We start from the raw sequence: 21,806 nt of genomic DNA on the forward strand, positions 1-21,806 counted from the left end.
TGAAAATTTTCCCTCCATTCTGAATTTTCTGAAAAAATACTTTTTTGAACTCCTCCTAAAGCCCCGTTCACACGCCAGTAACTTTTTCTCTGCATGGGCGTTTCTAGTGCTGTCGTTCTAATGTCATTGGTAGACTGCATGTCTGATCATATCTATAGAAAATGCAATCACAAACAATATATAAAACTAAGAAATCATTCTAATTTGACTGGGAATTAGGTTTAAAATAATTAAAAGTAACATTCTGTTGTAGAGTGTTGTGACTGCAGAGCTCAGTGCATTAAATCATTAACTAGATTAACAATCGGTCTATCAACAAATTAAACTCACTCATACTGTCAAAAAATACTAAAACGTCATTCGAATTTGACAAATCATGTTGTTCCACATCCGTAAGACCTTTGTTCATCTCCAGAACACAAATTAAGATATTTTTGATGAAGTCTGAGAGGTTTCTGTCCCTCCATAGAGATCCAACGAAACTACCACTTTCAAGGTCCAGAATGGTAGTAAAGACATCATTAAAGTACTCCAGTGGTTTAACCTCAGATTTATGAAGTGACGTGTTTTGTTTGTGCAAAAAACATAATTTATCACTTTACGAAAATATTGATCTGCAACACACGTTCACAAGAGCTTCACGACACATGCATTTTGTGTTCATAATAATATGCTTTGGATAATATTTTATAAATATAGTGGTAAATTGTGTTTTTTTGCACAAACAAAGCACTCGCGTCACTTCATAAAACTGAGGTTAAACCACTGGAGTCACATGGAGTACTTTAATGATGTCTTTACTACCATTCTGGACCTTGAAACTAGTAGTTGCATTGGATATCTATGGAGGGACAGAAACCTCTCAGATTTCATCAACAATATCTTAATTTGTGTTCTGAAGATGAATGAAGGTCTTATGGATGTGGAACGACAAGAGGGCGAGTCATTTTTGGGTGAACTAACCCTTTTAAGGTAATTTACCCTTGCAAAAATCAAAGTGAACCAAGCAATTCTCAAACAACACAACTGGACGTTCATACAGCTACACATTCGTACTAGACACACACAAACAAAGAAAATCGAAGGGGTTCCAGACAAGCCAGTTTGATGGTGTGTATCATACCAGAAGCAGGACACAAGCTGATGTGACTGAAGTCAGTAGATTCAAAACTAGAGATACACCGACAGTAAATTTCTCTGCCAATACCGATAGCCGATTATTCAGAATGATTTTGGCCAATACCGAAGGTTTGGTTTTTCTTAAGGAAAAAAAAAAAAATCTCTCCCAAATAATATTGCAAACTATACAGGGAACCCCCTCATTTGGTACACCACAATATTAGTGATGTGACATATTGTTCACAAGCTGTTTTATTGACGTCTTTCCGCGGTTAAAACACATATAAAGTTGTGCAATATATTTCAACATACCTTTGATGTTCATTCATGTTTTTCGAGATAATACAGAGCCCCGGACATGACATCAGGAAAAAAATAATAATAGGCTAAATCGTGCGCACGATTCACTAATTCGTTCCCTCGATTTACAAATCATTTAGTAAATTGAGGGAACGAAATAGTAAATCGTGCGCACGATAAAAAATGTTTTCTTTCATGTCATGTGCGGGGCTCCGTAAGATATAACTATTGAAGAGAAAGAGAAGACTCGCGCTCCGCACTGCCGAATGACACTTCATGTTTAAGAGCGTCAAAATGCCATTTATTGTTTGAATTTCATGATAAAATGCACAGAAATTGAAAACTGAAACTTTTATTCTTATCAGAAGTAAAAAAAAGCACAAATCTTTTTGCGATTATTGGATGGGAGGTGCTACAAATAATATTTGAAATATTTGAATAGACCTGGCAACCCTGGCTTGAACTACGGGTGATTCATAGGGTCAAAAAGAGCCTGCTTTAACATCACTATTTTTAAACTGTTAATGCGTTAAAATTCAACACAGGAGTGATTTTCTTCACACACAGTATGAGTTGCAGTCTGAACACGTCTTTCCGCACCCTGTTGATTGACAGGATATAATCGGCCCTGACCATCGGCGGTTTTAAATAGTGATAATAATAGCTTGTTATCGGCCGATGCCGATTGTTAGCCGATACATCGGTGCATCTCTATTCAAAACTTTAACTCCCTCGATGTCAGCAGATGGTTCATGAAGTTCTTCCTCCTTCTGAATAATGAACACCACCATGGTGAGCTGCTCCTCAATCATCTGTCTGGATATCCTGAACACAGTGAACATAGTTCCATTGCCTTCTGCTTCCAGAACTACAAAATACACAAATTTAGTCTTTTTTAGAAAATAAATCAAAATAGAATATTCTTAAGTTCAACTCAGAAGGTACTCCTTGATGAGGTCTTCAGGACTTTCTCCCCAGGATAAAGATAAGGGTCTTCAGGACACTCTCTTCTCAGGTGAATGTTTCAGTCTGTGATAAAGCAACTGTGATTATTTTTATTATTTTTTTAAAAAAAAGCAGAATAATCTGTTATAGGGAATCACATTTTTGCAGATATGTGATGGCAAAGGACAAGAAAATATAAAAATTTACAGCACTAAAATAATTTTTATTAATGACTGGCCAGATTTGCAATTAAGAAACTCATCTGAATCAGTCATTGATTTCATTTATAATTTAGTCTGAAAATAAAACATGCATCAATTCATAAATTGTCTTTACACCCTAATAAATTGGATCATTCTTGTTTAAAGGGATATTTTACCCAAAAATGAAAACTAGCTGTTAATTTACTCACCCACAGGCCGCCCAAGGTGACTTGTAGGAGACTTTTGTCTTCAGTAGAGCAGTAGAGCATTCTCACTGTGAGAATGTGAGAATAAAAAAAACATATACAGGCAAAAAAAAAAAAAAAAAATGAATACAAAACAGATATTTTTCAGAAAAACAACAAAAAAGTCACGTGCATTTGAGATGGCATAAGAGGGAGTTGATGAATATTTTGGTTTGATAATTCCAAGTCTAAAGTTTGTTAATGAGGATAACATGCAAGTCAATAGACAACATTAGATGGATTTACTCAAACATGTCCAACATTAGTAATTCATATGATCTATTACAATTATAGCCGTTTTTATAGAAGTTACTTACCATGTAACGTTATTGCAAAGTGTCCTCAGTCGTTAAACAACATTGAAGAGCTTTAGATCCTAAGAGGAGAAAAATTTTGCAGTATTTATAAGTGGAAAAAAAAATAGTTTGATGCAGTTCAAGTAATTAATTAGTTGTGTAAATACTCTACTATTTTTACTAAAAAAAATCATGATTTCTACTAAAAAACCCTAACGTTTTTTCCCTGGACGAAGCAAAACAGCTCAAGCTAGGCAAATGAAGCTAGCCTTAAGTAATTTGTCTTTACTTACAGACTTTCTTCATCATTGTGGTTGAACAAATAGATGAATAAATCAGAGCTGACGTGACAAAGACAAATAAAAGAACAAACAAACATTACTTTAAAAACTCATTATTATAATGCGAGAATCCGACTTACACCCATATTCACTTCACAGTGTAGGGGGACCTTGGGGGCAAAAAGGTTGAGAACCAGGTTATCTTCAGAAAATACACTGTATTTTAATGTTGTTTTTTAATCCTTTCCCCACTAAACTAAGAGAATAAGAGAGGGTTGGAGAACCTTTAAAGAACTATACAGAGGCGTAACTTTCTCTAACGGTGTATATATCACCACAAGAACTGCTGAAGAACCAACGTTTGAGTGAAGTATAGCCATTTATGATATTACTTTTGTGTTTCCATTACAGTTTGAGTTTGATTCATGAAGTTATAAGTGTAATAGGAAGAACAGAGATGTGTATTTTAAATAAAATTAAATGGCTGATAATGATAGTTTAAATAATTCATATTTAATTAAAGCATCATTTATCCATTTGACTGAATGTGAGTTATTTTGTCTTTTCTCTCCAGACACAGTGTTTCGTCTTCAGATGTTTCTCGTCTTCTGTCCAAATATTCTGATGTTTCTGTCTTTCCTCCTCTGGGGTTTTTCTGAAGGTCAGTGTTTCACTAATGATGGTTTATCATGCATTATGATTTATCATTCAAATATCTGTTTATATGTACAGTAATATCTGGTGTTGTTTCAGGATCTCTGTTTGAGTCGGTCTCTTGTTGTGCTCTTTATTTTCTGAGGCCTCTCATGTTGCTCTGGGCTCCTTATATCAATGATTTCACAGGTGATTCATTTATGACTATTGCCAGTTTATTAATACACATATTGTTTTCAAGCATAAACAAAATAATTTGTCAATACTTGAATGAATTTTACATTCAAAATTGTTCAGTGCTTTATTGGCATTTGTTTAATTGCTTTGGTGTTTTAAATGATATTGTGGATGTAATTATTTCATCTTTTCTGTTTTACAGGCAAGATAAAAATATTGGTTCAAAGTTGCAGTCATGAGACAGAATATATTGTTTTCTCAGGTGTATTTTACTCAGGTAAATAAATCCAGATGTAAATCAACAGTCATTATCATAAACACATTAAATGCACATTAACAATGATGTGATATTCCCAATATCCTGCAGGAAATCATTAATACTCAGAAGTGTCTGGTGTTACTGTTGTATTTCTGTCAGTATATTCTACATGTTCAGTGCTGAATCTCAGTGTGACTCGACACATTTATGATCTACACCAGTTAGTTATGAAAATATTGCATTAATTGTTACAGTAGACATCATGTTAGTGACTGAACTAAAGCTACTTCTGAATGACATCTTAGCATGTGTCAGGGTCAGAGGTCATGTGATCAGCACAAAGGTCAAGGGTCAGAGGTCATGTGATCAGCACAAAGGTCAAGGGTCAGAGATCATGTAATCAGCTCAAGGGCCAAGGGTCAGTGGTCATGTGATCAGCACAAAGGTCAAGGGTCAGCATCAGAAGAGAGACTGACAGTCAAAGAATGTGTCGTAGTGTTGTGTATAAAAGCATCTGTTCAATGAGGAGAGTTTCTGTAATTCCTGTGATCTGTGTTTATATTTTCTTCTTCTATTTTAGTAATTGTTGTTTTTTCTCTTCCTTTATTCCAGTTCTGTTTAAATCTGCCTTGGACAAAAGTCTGAATTTCGCTGGATTTGAAGGTGTCGTGATTATAGTCATGTTTGTGATTGTACTCCTGTTCATCCTCTTATATATTATTTTCTGTAAGTATTTCCTTCATCAAGAGTCAGAAATGAGCAGAAATCATGTTTTACCAGATTAATGCTGTTTGAGTTACAAAATATACAAATCATAATATCAGACCTGATTATCAGTTAATTGAAGCATTTTCATTACGAGATGAGTTTATATAGCAGATTATAATCAGCGTTTTACATGATAAAGAGAAAAAAAAATACTAAAACTGATGAAAGAATGGAAGAAAATAAATAAAATCAAAGTGACAGTGAATGTCACGGCCCTTTAAAGATGTGAACTGAAATAATAGCAGTGAATCATCAGGTAAAGTCATTAGTTTATCAAGTCTTTAGTTTATTCAGTCTCAGGCCATCGAGTGATTTAAAAACATGATTCTCTTTGTGCAGGACACTCAATTATTCATGATAACACAGCATATTTAACAAAAGTATATCAATATTAAATTAGTTATAGATCTGTGTTGTGTGTGTTTCTGGTGTGTCTTTAGCTCTCTCTCACAGACACACTCAGCACTTTTATCATGATTTTCTCCTCAGGATTGAACACACTTTCCTATTGAGATGTTTTCAGAGGCTCAATCACCTCAAGACATTGATTCACTGATTCACGGTCTGGAAAACCTGAAATAACAGAGAATTTTCAAACTGTGATTTCCAGGCCATGAAAAATCATAGAAATAATAACATAATAGTGAAATATGGAATAGTTTTGCTCAGCTGTGAAATATTTTATCAGCATGTTTCAGGGGGGGTCAGCAGAGGGGGGTCGGGGGTGATGGGGGGTGTTGTTTTATTTAAAGTGCTATTTGAGTATTCAATGAAGAAACATAAAGTACCTGATAGATAAAAATTTGAAAATAAAATTATATTCTGGAGGTTTTTAATTGCTGGGGTCAAATAGACCCCACTAGAAAACCGGCGTCGCTGGATTTTGAGGATAATAGGAGGGTTAATTACAGTATTTTGTACAGTACTGTACTTTAATTTACAGTATTACTATTATGTTGTCATTTACATTATTAATACAGTCGAGTTTATTTTCATTTAGTTTAAACAAAATAATTTTATTATTGATCTATCTGTGTGTATATTCACACTCATGTCACACTCATGACATATTGAGAAAACAAGAGAGAATGAGAATATATAAAGGTGTGTGTTTGTGTGTTGTAAAGTCAAACGGGATGAAAAGTAATCTGATTGGCTCAGTTTAGTTTAGTCGCTTTTTCCACACACCCGAAATGACATTACAGATAGTTCATGTTTAAACCGGCATCAAAATGAGTAAACGCTCTCTAAAACAGCTACACTTGGTCTAAACGTTTGCAAAAAAGGCCTAAAACTGTTGAGTAGGGAAGGAGAAATGAAGCCTCTTAAATCTGTGAAGGGAAAAGATTGGAAGCATCAATATTGTGACAGTGAAAACAGCGCCATCTCGTGGAAAGTAAATTCACAGCAGACTTAAACTCCAGTGCGCTGCTTTATCCACTTAATTATCACAAATAACAGCCTGACAACGCTAAATGTGTTTAGTTTCTGATAATATAATTCACATATTAAAGTGTGGCAATAAATTAAATGTTACAACAAAAACAATAATTATAATAATGCTAATTATAATAATATCTACAGAGTTGTTTGAGAGCAGGTAAATGGTGCTGTAATTATTATTATTCTGTTTATATATGATAATGTAATATAGGCTACTACAGGCTTATATATATAAACACACAAACACATCGAAGTGCTCAGATATTCTAATGTGTGAACAGCAAGGAGACAGTCGAGACACAAGTACAGTACCAACACAATAATTAATTTAATTGATTTTTTCAGACAGCAAAAAAAGTGGGGGTGATTAGAGAGTTGTGATTACAGTGTTTTATTTATTAGTTTATAATTATAGAGTTAAGAATTACTAGTCTTTATTACAGTATTCTTCAGTTGAATATAATTAAACTATGATTGAATCAGCACAGCATCATGTTCATTTAATCTGATCAATAATCACAGTGTTTATTACATTTACATTCATACTGAATTACACTCACTTGTGTGTATTTACATGTTACTTTCATAGATAAACTGAGTGTATTTTGTCATAATGTCCACATAATGACTTTAATGTGTGTATTATTCAGTTTTTTGAGGACTGTAAATACTGAGTTTTTCCTTGTTGAAGATTGTTAGAGTTTAATATGATATTTATAAGTTTATATAGTTTTAAAGGGGAAACAGTGAATGATTGTCTGTCCAAATTAAAACATTAATTAATGAAGTTAGTTTACTTCTGTACTTATTGTTTATCATGATATTAATTTAAGATCAGATCAAATGTTTGGATGGATTTATTAATTGTTGTTTTGTTCTTATTACAGTGTTGGTTGTATCCACTGGGAATGTAAGTCAACGGATCATTGCTATATTCAGTGTTCTGGCTGGAATAAGCTTTAATGTTCTGCCTTCACTGCAATTCATCCTCCTGTTTTATGCCTTTGGATCTGGTAGAGGAGGTGAGTTTACATTAATATTTACATTCATTTATGAGCAATAGTGCAGGAAAACATTATTCAACTATTAAAATCAGATCAACAAAAATCTGTGAAAACTTTCTGTGAAACTGTGAAAATGTTCCAGATGCGTATGAGATTTTACAGTTTCATTCACACACACTCATTAAAATATATCAATCTGATTAATTAATTACACTCAATATGAGGGTGGAAGAAAGAGAGAAGTTTTTTTTATAACACACCTTTTAAATATTACAATATCTTTGAAATGTATAGCACTTATTTCAGACAAGTTCATTTGATTTTCACAAATTAATGTGCAAAATTCACACTGATGTTCATGTAACTTTGTACATATTTATTTATACAGTTTATGAATATGTAGTAATTTTTTAAACTACACATACTGCAAAAACACTAAATGACAGATAAATATAGTTAAATATATTTAAAACAAGATGTGTGACAATTAAAACAATTAAAACAAAAGTGCAAAACAACATAAAAGAAGAGGAAAAAACAACAACACAAACAACTGACAGAAAAATAAAATATATATCATTAAATAATATACTAAATGTACAAGACTAAATAAAGGTAATAGTGATCAAATATGAAATATTAATAACACAGAGTATTCCAGAAAGCAGGTCATGTGACACACCTAAGAGTAAGTGAGCAGATAACCTCCACTTTCTGCTCCAAAAACAGAGGTAACTTTAAGGGTATGAGAGTAACCATAGCAACTTACTCTCTGAACATAACCTGCTCCAGATCATGATCCAGGGTTAGTTTATTCTTCAGAGGTGTGCTATGGCAAGCCGTTTTGACTTTTATTCATTCTCAGGATATGAATTCTTGATATCAACAATTCAATTTTCACTAGTTTAAATGCTAATTCTTGATATCAGGAATTACATTTTCACTAATAACAATGTTCATTCTTGATATCAACATTTGAATTTCCACTAGTAAAAACTAGAATTCTTGATATCTGTAATTGTATTTTCACTAGTGAAATGTCACCATAGGCTGCCATTCAAATTCAATTGTTGATATCAAGAATTGAGTTCTTACTAGTTGAAATTCCAATTTCACATATCAGAAATACAATTCTTACTTGTAAAAACTGTAATTTTTGATATCAGTAATTCATTTGTCACTAGTTGAAATGTCAGTTCTTGATATCAACAATTGAATTGCTACTAGTAAAAATGTTCATTTTTGATATCAATAATTTGATTGTCACTAGTGACAATGTTAGTTTCTGATATCATGAATGTGATTGTTACTAGTAAGAAAGCCATTTTACATATCTGAAATTATAGTGATATCAGAAATACATTTTCAGATATCAAAAATTCACATTTTTACTAGTAGCAATTCAATTTTTGATATCAAGAAATGACATTTCAATTAGTGACAATTGAATTCTTGATATCAAAAATTACTATTTTTACTAGTAAGAATTGTATTTCTGATATGTGAAATTAGAATTTCAACTAGTAAGAACTCAATTCTTGATATCAACAATTGAATTTGAATGGCAGCCTATGGTGACATTTCACTAGTGAAAATACAATTACAGATATCAAGAATTATAGTTTTTACTAGTGGAAATTCAAATGTTGATATCAAGAATACATATTTCTGCGAGTAATGACATCATTGTTGATATCAAGAATTCATATCCTGAGATGTAAATAAAAGTCAAAACGGCTTGCCATAGTGTTCAGTGCATGTGTGATCTTCTGATAAGAGTCCAGTGGGCGTGACAGACTGAGAGAGAGAGAGAGAGAGAGATTTGTATTGATATATATTAATTATAAAGCACTATTATAAAAAGGTAATGTATAAATATTTATTTAATTCTAATATATTTATGATTTACTTTATTGTCATGCATTCAAATGTTTATTTATTTATTTTGCAACGGGACATTTTCTAATAATGAATTTCTTTAATGAAACACTTCTGTCTTATTTTATAATTAACATCAAACAAACAATATAAATTCTCATTCTCAGTGATTAAAGATTCAATATTAAACAAAAAGATTGAAAACACTATTATTGCACAACCACACGGTGGCGATATTCACTAAGTGTGTAAATCTCCATTAAACAAAAGAAGAAGGAAGTAGAATGGCGCTTTTTCTCAGCGTCTGTTTCCATGGAGACTCGTGCACTCGTAGTCGCTTTGCTGAGAATGTCTCGTGTGTGTTTAACCGGGAACAGACTCTGAGTTTGCTGAACTTACTCCTGAACGCGTTTATTGAACCATTAGGTTTGGGTTAATCGGCCGAGAGTTCAGGGTATGTGTGACGATAAGATAACCTTGATTTCTGGAATAACCCAACAGGACACACTCATTTTGGGACAGAAGTTCTTCCTGAGTTTTCCCCTATTTTTTGTTCTGTGGAACTGTTGTTTAATGCGACATCACGTGATCAGGAGCTCTATATCATCAGGACTGTGTTTGAATCACATCTGTGTGAACATCTGCTGCACATGTGATACTGTCCATATATTATTCAGCTGAGCCCCTTATTTACCCTGTTTACCCTCATGTTTTACACTGCTGAACATAAAACCACTTCATCTGACAGGCAGAATACTGTAATTATGATGAGTGATGGATCTCATTATACACTGAGAGTGATTATAATATATTATAATATAATCATCTAATCTTCTGTTTTCAGGATTCATCATTGTTGCAGTTTTACCAGTGTTTCTCACTGTGACAAGATTCAATTGGGACATTATATGTGGTCAACAGATGGGCTGTAAGTGTTTGATGAATTATGATCTGATCCTGATATAAACACTCATAACTCATCATAATGAGATCAATATTTTGCTCATGTCATTATGAATGTCTGGGGCCGTATTCACAAAACATCTTATGGCTAAAAGCAGCTCCTAACTTGCCGATTTAGGAGAAACTCTTAAAAATAATGGGCGTGTCATTATGAATGTCTGATCTTTACAGATTTTGAGTGAGAGTAGAAATACTTCCTGTGATTTCAGACAATATAATCTGTGTTCAGATGTTCTGAACATTTGTGAGATGTTTTATATTTATGGTCTTGATTTTATTCAGTCAGTGTCAAACACAGAAATGCTCTTCTTTTTCTTTTCTTTTTTCTTTTTTTTATTAGGAGTGCAAAACTTACAACACAAAACACAACAACAAAACAAAAAACAACAATAAAACAGCAGTGATAGTAACAGCAATGAAAAATAAGCAGAAATGTAGAAGTATGTAAATAGTAATTGCATGTATAATAATAATGATAATAATATTTTGTGATGATGAGAACAGTAATATCAGTAATAATAATAACAGTAATAATAACAATAATGATACTAAAAATGGTGATGATAAGTTGTGTTGACGGCAATAGTAATATCAATAACAATAATAGATAACACTGATAATAATGACAATTATAACAGTAGAGGTACAATACTAAGGATGGTGATGATAATATTTTGTGCTGACGGAAAAAGTAAAATCAATAACAATAATAACATTTGTATCAATAATAATAATAGCAACAGTAATGACAGTAATAATAGTAATACTAAATATGATGATGATAATATTTTGTAATGACAGCAATAGTAATATCAATAATAATATAATAACATTAATAACATTAATAACAATAATAATAACAATAGTAATAAAAACAATAGAAATGCTTAAGATGGCAATGATGATGATATTTTGCGTTGTCGGCAACAGTGATATTAATAACAATTACAGTAATAATAATAATAATAACAATAATGATGATAATGATAAAAGTAACTGATAGTAAAAATAACTGATAAACTGATATTATTAAACATGTTTTTCAGGTTCACCTTCGGTCAGGAGATCAGTGTATTTAACTCTCATGTTATTGGTCAATGCTGTACTGGTCTATTTCTACATCATCACTCTGGAAAATGAAAAGGGTACGATAATATAAAATTATATATCTGAAGCATCTTTCTAGTATATCTGAAGCTAAATTGTACTATAGTTACATGTCTGTCTGTCAGTTAATGAACACTTTACAGAAACTGTTACCATGACGATGATGATGTGTTTGTTCATGTTCAGATCGTGTGGGATGGATCTGTGTGATTGCGTTTCTTCAGTTACTCTGGGCAGTGATAAACTTCACAACCTCATTTACACATGGTACAGTATCAATCATCTGATCATCTATCAGCTCTAGTTTATTCTCCTCAGTTCTTCTCTTTATTCTCCTCTCTGTTCGTCTCTACACTGTAAAAAATGATCATAAAGACTAAAAATATTGCAGTACAAACCTGTTAACAGTAAGTTCATAAACGGTGAAAAACTGTTTCTTTTTCCTTGTCAGTTATGTGCATTAGGGTGTCATGTCACATGTAATGTTATTAACTGCATTATTTCAGTCATCTTCATTTATAGAGCACCTTTCACAATACAGATTGTTTCAAAGCAGATTCACAGTGACAATTAATGGACAGAGATTATTTTGGCTTCACAACAGATCTAAGAAAATACTATTATAGAGCTAAAGTCGTTTTTTGATTGAATCACTTCCGTTGTAAATATGGTTCATTATTACTTTAGGGGCTGCTTAAATGACACATTTCCTACTGAAAACTGAATACCTTTAATGCATTCTTGCCATGTATTTACGTGTTCAGTCTATAGGTTTGTGTGTTTGAGTGTGTGTGTGTGCATGAGCTTGGTCTTTTTTACAAAAGTGATATTTGCCAAATTACTTTACTGGTCCACATAACAGAAAAATTAGTTGTGTCTGCGGATCTATGTGAACTGGAATAATTTTGATAATGTTTTATCTATACATAGGGAAAGGAAAGGGAAGGAGGCCTTCGCAGGGGATAGATTAAATTAAATGTCAGGGCTGTGTTATCAACAGCAGGTCCTTCATCTCATCCGGATACGGCCCAGATCCGGTTGACTACAGTGAACCTCGGGATAAACAGAAAGACTAATATTAGTGTAGATGCCATTCTTTTTCTGATGTAACGAGTACATCTGGTGTTATAGGAAGTGTTCCCGGTTCCGGCTGACCTAATTTATGCAGCCTAATAATACTTTAATGGATTTGAAAATATAAATTGATAATGTGTTATGTGTATGCCAGGTTAAAGAGATGTGTTTTTAGTCTAGATTTAAACTGACAGAGTGTGTCTGCATCCCGAACAATGCTAGGAAGATTGTTCCAGAGTTTAGGTGCCAAATAGGAGAAAGATCTATCGTCTGCGGTTGATTTTGATATTCTAGGTATTATCAGCTGGCCTGAATTCTGAGATCGCAATAAACGTGAAGGACTATAATGTATTAAGAGCTCGCTCAGGTACTGGGGAGCTAAACCAGCAGAACAACCACCCAGTAGAGCATTACAGTAATCTAGCCTTGAGGTCATGAACAGTGTCCTGCATGTTTCACTCAACCCTGTTACTTCTGACATGATTTTCCTCCTTTGAAACAGAGGTTCAGTGTCATCATGATGGTGTTCAGTGATTGTGTGAATGACACTCTATATATCAGCTTCTATATATTAATATTTACTTCATCAGCTTGTGGAGAAGCTGCTTGTGATGAACTTTGAACTCTCTCGTCACCTCCTGTGTTTTATGATATTTTATGTCTGGTATATTAACATCATACCAGTTAATGAAATGCAGGTTTACTGTAAGTTTATTTAAATTTTTTTTTTTTTTTTTTTTTTTATGTATTTTATATCTTTTAAGTATCATCTTGTTATTTCTGACTTTTAATGCATTTTAAATATTGCTGCCCGGTTGAAAGAGCTGGGAGAATTAGGAAGAAAGCATTTGTGATTAGGTTAAAATTTGGTAAATTTGGATAAGGAGACAAACCATGGGGAAATTTGAGCTGTAGTGCATGGTTAAGATATCTCTGGATTACAGTCAGGACACTTTCCAAAGGGGAAATTTGAACTGCGTTGCATAGATAAGATATCTCCGGAAGTGGGATTAGGGCTGTGTGGTGCAGTTTGAGGTGTCTTGGCAAAAGGGGAGATTGAAACTGTGTTTATCAGTTTGAAGTGCCTTAACAGGTAGCAGTCCTGTCGTGTGGGGAAGATCCATTCAGATCTGCTCTGATGGATAGATCCGCTTAGATCCACTCTGATGGACAACAACAACAACAACAACAACAAACTCCCTGAGACTTCCTAGCTCATCCATCCAGATAGCAAAATTATCTGTCTTTACTGTTATTTCTATTCCTTATGTTCTATTTTTATTATTCTTCTTTATGTAAAGCACTTTGAATTACCATTGTGTATGAAATGTGCTTTACAAATAAAATTGCCTTGCCTTGCCTAAATTTAAGTTAAATCCATAAATCCTGAAATGCTGAAGCCATATTTTTTAAGTGAAGTTCAGGTATCCTCAGTTACTGTTTTTATTTAACTGTAATATTTCACTGTGAATGAATGATGAAAAACATTATTATTATACAGTATATTTTTGTATAATTTATTATTCATTATTAGTTTCACACTCCAAACAGACTAAGAATCAGATTTAGAAAGAAGTGGAGATTTTTTTTTTCTGTTATTTTCTATCGTCTGATCTAATGGTGATGATATTAACTGTATCATCTGATCTAATGGTGATGAAACTGTATTATTTGATTTTCCAGATCTTGCCCGTCTTGTTCCTGTGTATGTGTTTGGATCAGTCGGTGTTGTTTTACTGAACTCTGTTGCTCTGATGACTGAACTGATACTGAAAACAGGTGAACGAACACTTCAACATCAGTAATATATCTGCATATAAACCATGAACTCTGTGCTAAATACATATTATAAACTAATACAGCATTTTAATCTGAACTGAGCGAGTGGTAAAATCTGTGAGGCAGAAATCATCTTAATCTCTGATCAGATTATTCTCATTTTCATTCGCATATATTAATTTGGAGCAATAATAATCCTCATAATCAGCTGTTCATGCTGCAAATAAAATCCTGTTGTTTCTTTTCATCCTCAGTTAATGGTGAAGGTGCAGTTGGAGATCTGAGGATCGTCGTCTTTTCCTCTGAATTCATCTTCACTTTAATTCTGATGGTTTTAATGGTATTTGAACCCTGTGAGTATAACCTGAACTTAAAGACAATTCAATTCATCACATTCACTTCAGCTGTTTTGATGCCTCTCATATTTTCATATTAAAATATGACCACATATGTGACCAATCATCTGTCTTTTCAGGGAATAAATGATCAGTTTTGTGTTGTGATGATTGAATGTCACATGTGTGTTTATTGACTGTGATCTTCAGTCTAATTCACTGACAGATGCTCACAGTTTACAGCAGAAAAACACTCATTATAACTCATTCACAGCCAGCGTTTCACTGCTGTTTATTGTGGTCTTTGAGGACATTATTAAAGATATTTCTGCTGTTGTTATAATGATAATGACTCATATTGACTCTAAAAAACTGAATCCCTCAATCTTCAACACTCACTGAACACATTAAACTGATTCAGATGTATCTAGACTGGATATTTGATGGTTTACATCTATTATCCAGTCTGACATGTTCTGAATCTGAATAATCCTGTAAATCTCTTTTCCTCCTCTGTCTCTGAACTCACAGGGATCAAACCATGTCTGGAGTCATGTCAGGTTAGTGTCATATTTAATGTATATTACATTTTATTAATTCACTTGATGTTAAAGGTGCACTCAGTGATTTCTGTTCATGTTTCTCTGACTGAAGTCTTCATACAGACACACATCAGTGTGACACAGCATCACACACAAGCCAATGTAATAATATTTAGTTATAAAAATAAAAAGTATTTGTTCAGTACAGCTCTGTCAGAAACACATTTAGCGTAGATCTATGTAATTGATCTGTCTTGTCGTGAACACAGAAGGCAATAAAGTCTCGTCGAACTCCAGCCGCTGGATCACAGGATCAGGAATCTCAGGTCAGTGTCAGAATTATAGTGGATTTGAACACTTTTCTCTGGAGATGTCGTGTTTCTCAATCCTGCTCCTGAAGAACATCAGCACTTTATCTGACACAAACCACTTCAGATAATTACAGACATGTTCGGTTCACTTAGTTTTGTCGTGGTCACAAGATATTCATTGGTGGTCACGTGATAAGTTGTGGCCTCGAGATCCTGTGTTGAGGGAACGATATCTATTTCTCATGGCCACGAGTTCCAACCTGGAAATATCAGAAATGCATAGACCAGAGGTCTCCAAACTCGGTCCTGCAGAGTTCAGCTCCAACCCCAATTAAACACTCCTGAACAGCTAATCAATGTCTAATATCTACAGAACAGTACAGAGTACAGAACAGTTTCTCTTAAAGCTCGGTGCCAAAGCGCGTAGCGTTTTCAGAGAAACACGTGATCAAGGAAAAACAAAGCCTCACTTTCTTTCTAGTCACGTGAATGCTTCACTTTTGTGTCGTAATGTTTGAACCCAGATCAGTTCTCTACGGGTTTATGGAAGTTCAGGTCCATTTACTAATATATTTTAATATAAGCCTATAGTCTATATTACATGATCATATATTCTGCCATATAAACAGTATGAAACTATAAAATAATTAGAGCATCATTTACCACTTAATTTGTGTTATTATAAATACTAATTTAATTTATTGCAACACTTTAATATGTGAATTGTATTATCAGAAAACAATTTGGACTGTTTGACACTCCTGATGCTTCAAATCTTTTCCTGAAACAATCAGAGAAAAGCTTCAAAGATTCAAGAGGCTTTATTTCTCCTTCCCTACAGGGAATCTTCAAAGAATTTGCCGTGTACATTTTTATCTATATCATCCAACAGTCTTTTAAATCCATTCACTGATTGTTTATTTTTATTTTATATATATTTTATTATTATCATTATTATTATTAGGCCTATTGGTTAAATGTTTTTATTCAGTGTAATGGATTTGCGGTAACACTTTACAATAAGGTTAATTTGTTAACATGAACAAACAATGAACAACTGTATTTTCATTAACATTAATGAAGATTAGGAAATACAGTAACTGTAAATGTAAATGTATTTCTCATGGTTAGTTCATGTTAGTTAATACATTAACTAATGTTTAATTAATGAACCTTATTACTGGATTTGCTTTATTTTCCCCTTTATTTCCAGTTTCTCTTGACCTTAATCTATCTTAATTGTAACTCTAATCTATCTTACATATTCTTTTATCATGTATTGATAATAACAAACTTCATTTGAATGGCAACATCGCATTTTAAAACGGTAATATATCGTTCTCTCAACATAGGATCTCGAGGCCACGACATGAGGATATACTATATACTAAAGTTATCAGCAGCAGGTCATGTGACTTAGAAGCATTTGCTGTTTTTAAGTTAAAGGATTTTACGTTTCCATGTGGTAAAACTGTTCAAATGAGGAGACTCCAGGAGCAGGACTGAGAAACACTTCTGTGATACTGTTGAAAACACGTGTTAAAACATGTCTTATTCTGAACCCAGAATGCAGCAGCTTCTGATGAACCTCCAGCCGCTGGATCAAACCAGAACCAGAACACAGCAGAATCACATGAGATGAATCCTCTACTGAATAAACAAAACCAAGAAACTCAGCTGGATTCAGTGGTTTCACAAACATGATCAACAATCAGACAAAAACACTCCTGAGACAGTGATTTAAGAGTTCAGTCTCGTTCTTCATTTGTTATTGAGGACGTTTTTTATAATGTATGTTTTGTAAATATCTGTAAATATATGCAGGATGTTTAACTGTCGCTGCACTTTGTATTCATATAACAGTGATTTGCTTTAATAACTAATTCTAGCTGTAAACCAACTTCAACAGTAAACTGAGACTCTTCAAGATCAACAAAGAGAAATCAGTGTTATGATTTTTGAGGACTGGTCTCAGTTCAGGATCATGACGTCAGTAAATGTTCAGTTCAGGGTCTCTTACACCCTTCAGAAACACTGAGACTGATATTCACACCTTGAGCAGATCCTTCATCATGATCGCAGCAGTTTGTATTTCTACAATGTTTAAATTATTAAATATTGCTTTAAGATCAACGTTAGCTGCTGATTCTGTCATTATCAGTCCGTTCAGACACTCAACAGCCACAAACACAAGTGAACTTCAGTAAAGCTCAATCCATCACCTCTACTAGACATGAAGAAGATATTAATGCTCATAATAATACAGCTGAAAACATCCTGACAGAGCCGACAGCACCTGTACACACAACACAGACATCAATGCTCATAATACAGATGAAAAACATTCATATACTGTATGACAAGATTGATCAGAACATCATTTCTGGAGTTCAAACACATGAAATACAGCATTTGCCTTCCTGAATGTCTTCAGTACAGCAGTCAGAAAACCATCAGCAGAAGTCCAGATCATTCCCTATGAGCAAAGATTAAAGAGGAGGAACAACAGTTTATTCTCCTCATGATGTTGAATATGGTTCAGTCATATCAAAACTTGATGGAGTTGTTGTTACCTTCCTTCATCTATATCTGTCATTTCTAATGGCGATCAAAACATGTTGGATTCTTTATATGGAAAACAAAATGAGAGATTTTGCTAAATGTCCACCTATTGTTTATATTTTGTGTAACATTGTGCTTTATTTCATATGATGTAAATGTATAAAATAAATGTAAATGTTTGTAAATGGCAGTAAAACTAACTTTGACTACTCTTACTGTTACTGCAGTACATAGTGTGTGTTGCACACAGTATACAGAACATCAAGAAGACTTTCTATATGAGCAATAAACTGTATGGAAATACTGTATCCCACAATTCAATGCTTTTTACTTGATTTTCCATTTCCATTGTGATCAAAGAACCACAAAACCAACATGATTTCTTCTCCTGAGGCTGAGCCTGGTTGATACCTGGATGGGAGACCTCCTGGGAAAACTAGGTTGCTGCTGGAAGAGGTGTTAGTGAGGCCAGCAGGGGGTGCTAACCCTGTGGTCTGTGTGGGTCCTAACGCCCCAGTATAGTGATGGGGACACTATACTGTCAAAAAAAGCACCGTCCTTCGGATGAGACGTTAAACCGAGGTCCTGACTCTCTGCGGTCATTAAAAATCCCAGGATGTCCTTTGAAAAGAGTAGGGGTGTAACCCCAGCATCCTGGCCAAATTTGCCCATTGGTCTCTGTCCATCATGGCCTCCTAATCATCCCCATATACTGATTGGCTTCATCACTCTGTCTCCTCTCCACCAATCAGCTGGTGTGTGGTGGGCGTTCTGGCTCAATATGGCTGCCGTCGCATCATCCAGGTGATGCTGCACATTAGTGGTGGTTGAGGAGATTCCCCCTTCCATGTAAAGCGCTGAGTTCCCAGAAAAGCGCTATATAAATGTAACAAATTAATTAAATAGAACTGCTTGCAGGAAACTAATGAAATTTGGTACACAGGTAGAGGACAATCTCAACATTAACCACAGCAAATTTGGAGTTTCTAACTCAAACTAGTGGTCAGGAGATATGAGAAATGCCAAATTTTCTTATAATTTATGAATGGTTTGGCCAAAAATCATAAGACTGGTGTCTTTAGAGGCGGATCATCATTCCGTCGAATGATATCCAATTTTTCCATCTCTGCCATTTTGGATTTTGTCATAAAATGCTATATGTTATGAACACAATAACTTTTGGTTAGTTTTGCCTATTGTCATGAGACTGGTCTTGATAGATTCCTTGGATCATATTATGTAACAGTGCCACCTGTTGGTTGGGTTGGGAATCAAAATCGTTTCCAATTCTGAATTCGGATATTTAAAGGAACACTCCACTTTTTTTGAAAATGGGCTCATTTTCCAACTCCCCTAGAGTTAAACAGTTGAGTTTTACCGTTTTCAAATCCATTTAGCCGATCTCCGGGTCTGGCGGTACCGCTTTTAGCATAGCTTAGCATAGTTCATTGAATCTGATTAGACCGTTAGCATCTTGCTCAAAAAATGACCAAAGAGTTTCTATATTTTTCCTATTTAAAACTTGACTCTTCTGTATGTACATCATGTACTAAGACCGACGGAAAATGAAAAGTTGTAGGCCAATATGGCTAGGAACTACACTCTCATACCAGCGCAATAATCAAGGAACTTTGCTGCCATACCATGAGTGCAGCGGGCGCAATGATACTACGCAGCGTCTCTGTTTATGTTCAGTTAATTCACTTTAATGGCAATGAAAATGACCTATTAATTGACATTAAAGTGAAATGACAGAACCTAAACATACAAGCTTGATAAAAATGCTCATTTTAGAAGAAAATATCAGACGGCACTTAGAGGTTTTTGCATCTGAACTCTTCATTTACAAATATCACTAAAAATATCATGATATCATGGATCGCTCCGTCTGCCATTTTTGCTATTGTCATTGATTGCATGCTTCACAGTACCTGCAGAGCATCTGATGTTTCGGCTGTGCAGCTCCACGACGTTAATACTGAACATGAACACCCAGAACAGTCTCTGGAGTCTAATATGGCCCATCTAGATGTCTTTTTTTGTGTTATAAAGCAGATTTATCATTTCATATTCATCGGCACAGTGTGTAAGTCATTATTACACAAGACAAACAGGACAGAGCAGTGACAAACAATGAACCATTAAACCAAATGATATTGTGAAGGTTTTCACAAATTAGTCACTATCCAAAATCCAAATGATTTTGCATTGACGCAGACTGTGTTTTTTTTTTGGAAGAAGAAGAAGAAGAAGAAGAAGGAAAAAAGGCCATTCCTGACGACTTATAAAGAAAGAGTAGTTTCTGCTGCACTGGGTTGAAAATTTAGGAAATATTACCGTACTTTACTTTTGAGTTGTTTGGTTGTTCATTCAACAAATATCTGAATTAACAGTTAAATCCTCCAAACACCAGAGAGATGAAAACGTGCCGTCTGCTCCTGATATGATGAGCTCATGATCTGTCATTAATGTTTATTTGTGAAGGTCTTGTTCTTGTTCACAGAGAATAAAGTTCATCCTGCTGTTCATCTTCTGTTTCTCTGATGGCAGCATAAGTCACTGTATGATCCTGAAAGAACAGGTTCTGTCCATTAATATTGATTATTATTATTATTATTATTATTATTATTATTAGAGCACAAGCTTCATTCATCTGAGAGTCAAACTCATTTCAGCAGCATATAAATGAGAGAAGATGAGTGATTTTCTCTGAATAGGACTCGTCAGTGGACAGTGATGAAGAACAAGGGAAAGTGCTGGTATCTACTCACATTCACCGATTTTACTGCCTTTATATTGGAGGAAGTACTTATATGAATATAATAATCATTAATATACAATAAAACAGTATCAAAAGACCTTAATGTAAAAATAAGTTTGAAAAACACACCATGATTTTGTGATCTGACTGCAGTAGATGAAACAGCAGAGCAGAAGTGCAGATGCAGAAATACAGAGAATCAACACCATTATGTGTGAAACCTGAGAAACACAGAGAATATTTAGTGCCAATAATACTGCAGTCAGTTTTCACACTAAACACAGTCAAACACAGCAAATATGATCCTCACTTATTTGACACACAACGTCGAGTGAGTGACAGAAAGTGAACTGGAATCTGAACTGACTCTATGTAAAAATATATGTTAATATGTAATAATTTTGCAGAAAAATATCCCAAAACCACTAGGCCAGTATTATATAATTTGTTCACTTGAGTACTTACAATATCCAAATGTTTGCCACTATTTGTAAATCGTGAGAAAATTGCAATTTTAGCCAAGGCTCCAGGAAGTGTGAGGAGTTGCCTGTCAATGGCGTCATACTCGCGTTACCCTCGGTTTCCGGTTTATTTTGTAGAAACCATGGAAACCCTAAAGACGCTTTAATTTATTACACGTTTTAATAGACAAGGGAACAACTGTTTTGATATATTTATAGACAGAAAACTATTTTTAATTTTTAATTTGAAAGTGCAATGTGTAATATTTCTGTCCGCTAGAGGTCGCTAGAAGCCTATCCAGAGGAGTGAAATGTGTTTCTGGTATGAATAATACACAT

General features: G+C 34.1%; 1 protein-coding gene and 1 long non-coding RNA gene across 2 annotated transcripts in view; both read left to right on the plus strand.

Annotated features, from left to right (window-relative positions):
• LOC125272423 (butyrophilin-like protein 2) overlaps nt 1–4,289 on the plus strand; it is a 28,851-nt gene extending 24,562 nt beyond the window's left edge. Inside the window, 3 exon segments of the mRNA XM_048197273.1 lie at nt 3,964–4,050; nt 4,143–4,232; nt 4,285–4,289. Of these exon segments, the coding sequence (XP_048053230.1) occupies nt 3,964–4,050; nt 4,143–4,232; nt 4,285–4,289 (182 nt within the window).
• Nucleotides 4,290–7,593: 3,304 nt separating this feature from the next.
• LOC125278489 lies at nt 7,594–12,734 on the plus strand. The gene is made up of 4 exons (XR_007187151.1): nt 7,594–7,712; nt 10,417–10,500; nt 11,582–11,680; nt 11,829–12,734. It is a non-coding gene; the product is annotated as an uncharacterized LOC125278489 (long non-coding RNA).
• The last annotated feature ends 9,072 nt before the right edge of the window (nt 12,735–21,806 follow it).

Source organism: Megalobrama amblycephala, linkage group LG1 (assembly GCF_018812025.1).
Source record: "Megalobrama amblycephala isolate DHTTF-2021 linkage group LG1, ASM1881202v1, whole genome shotgun sequence".
Classification (NCBI taxonomy): domain Eukaryota; kingdom Metazoa; phylum Chordata; class Actinopteri; order Cypriniformes; family Xenocyprididae; genus Megalobrama; species Megalobrama amblycephala.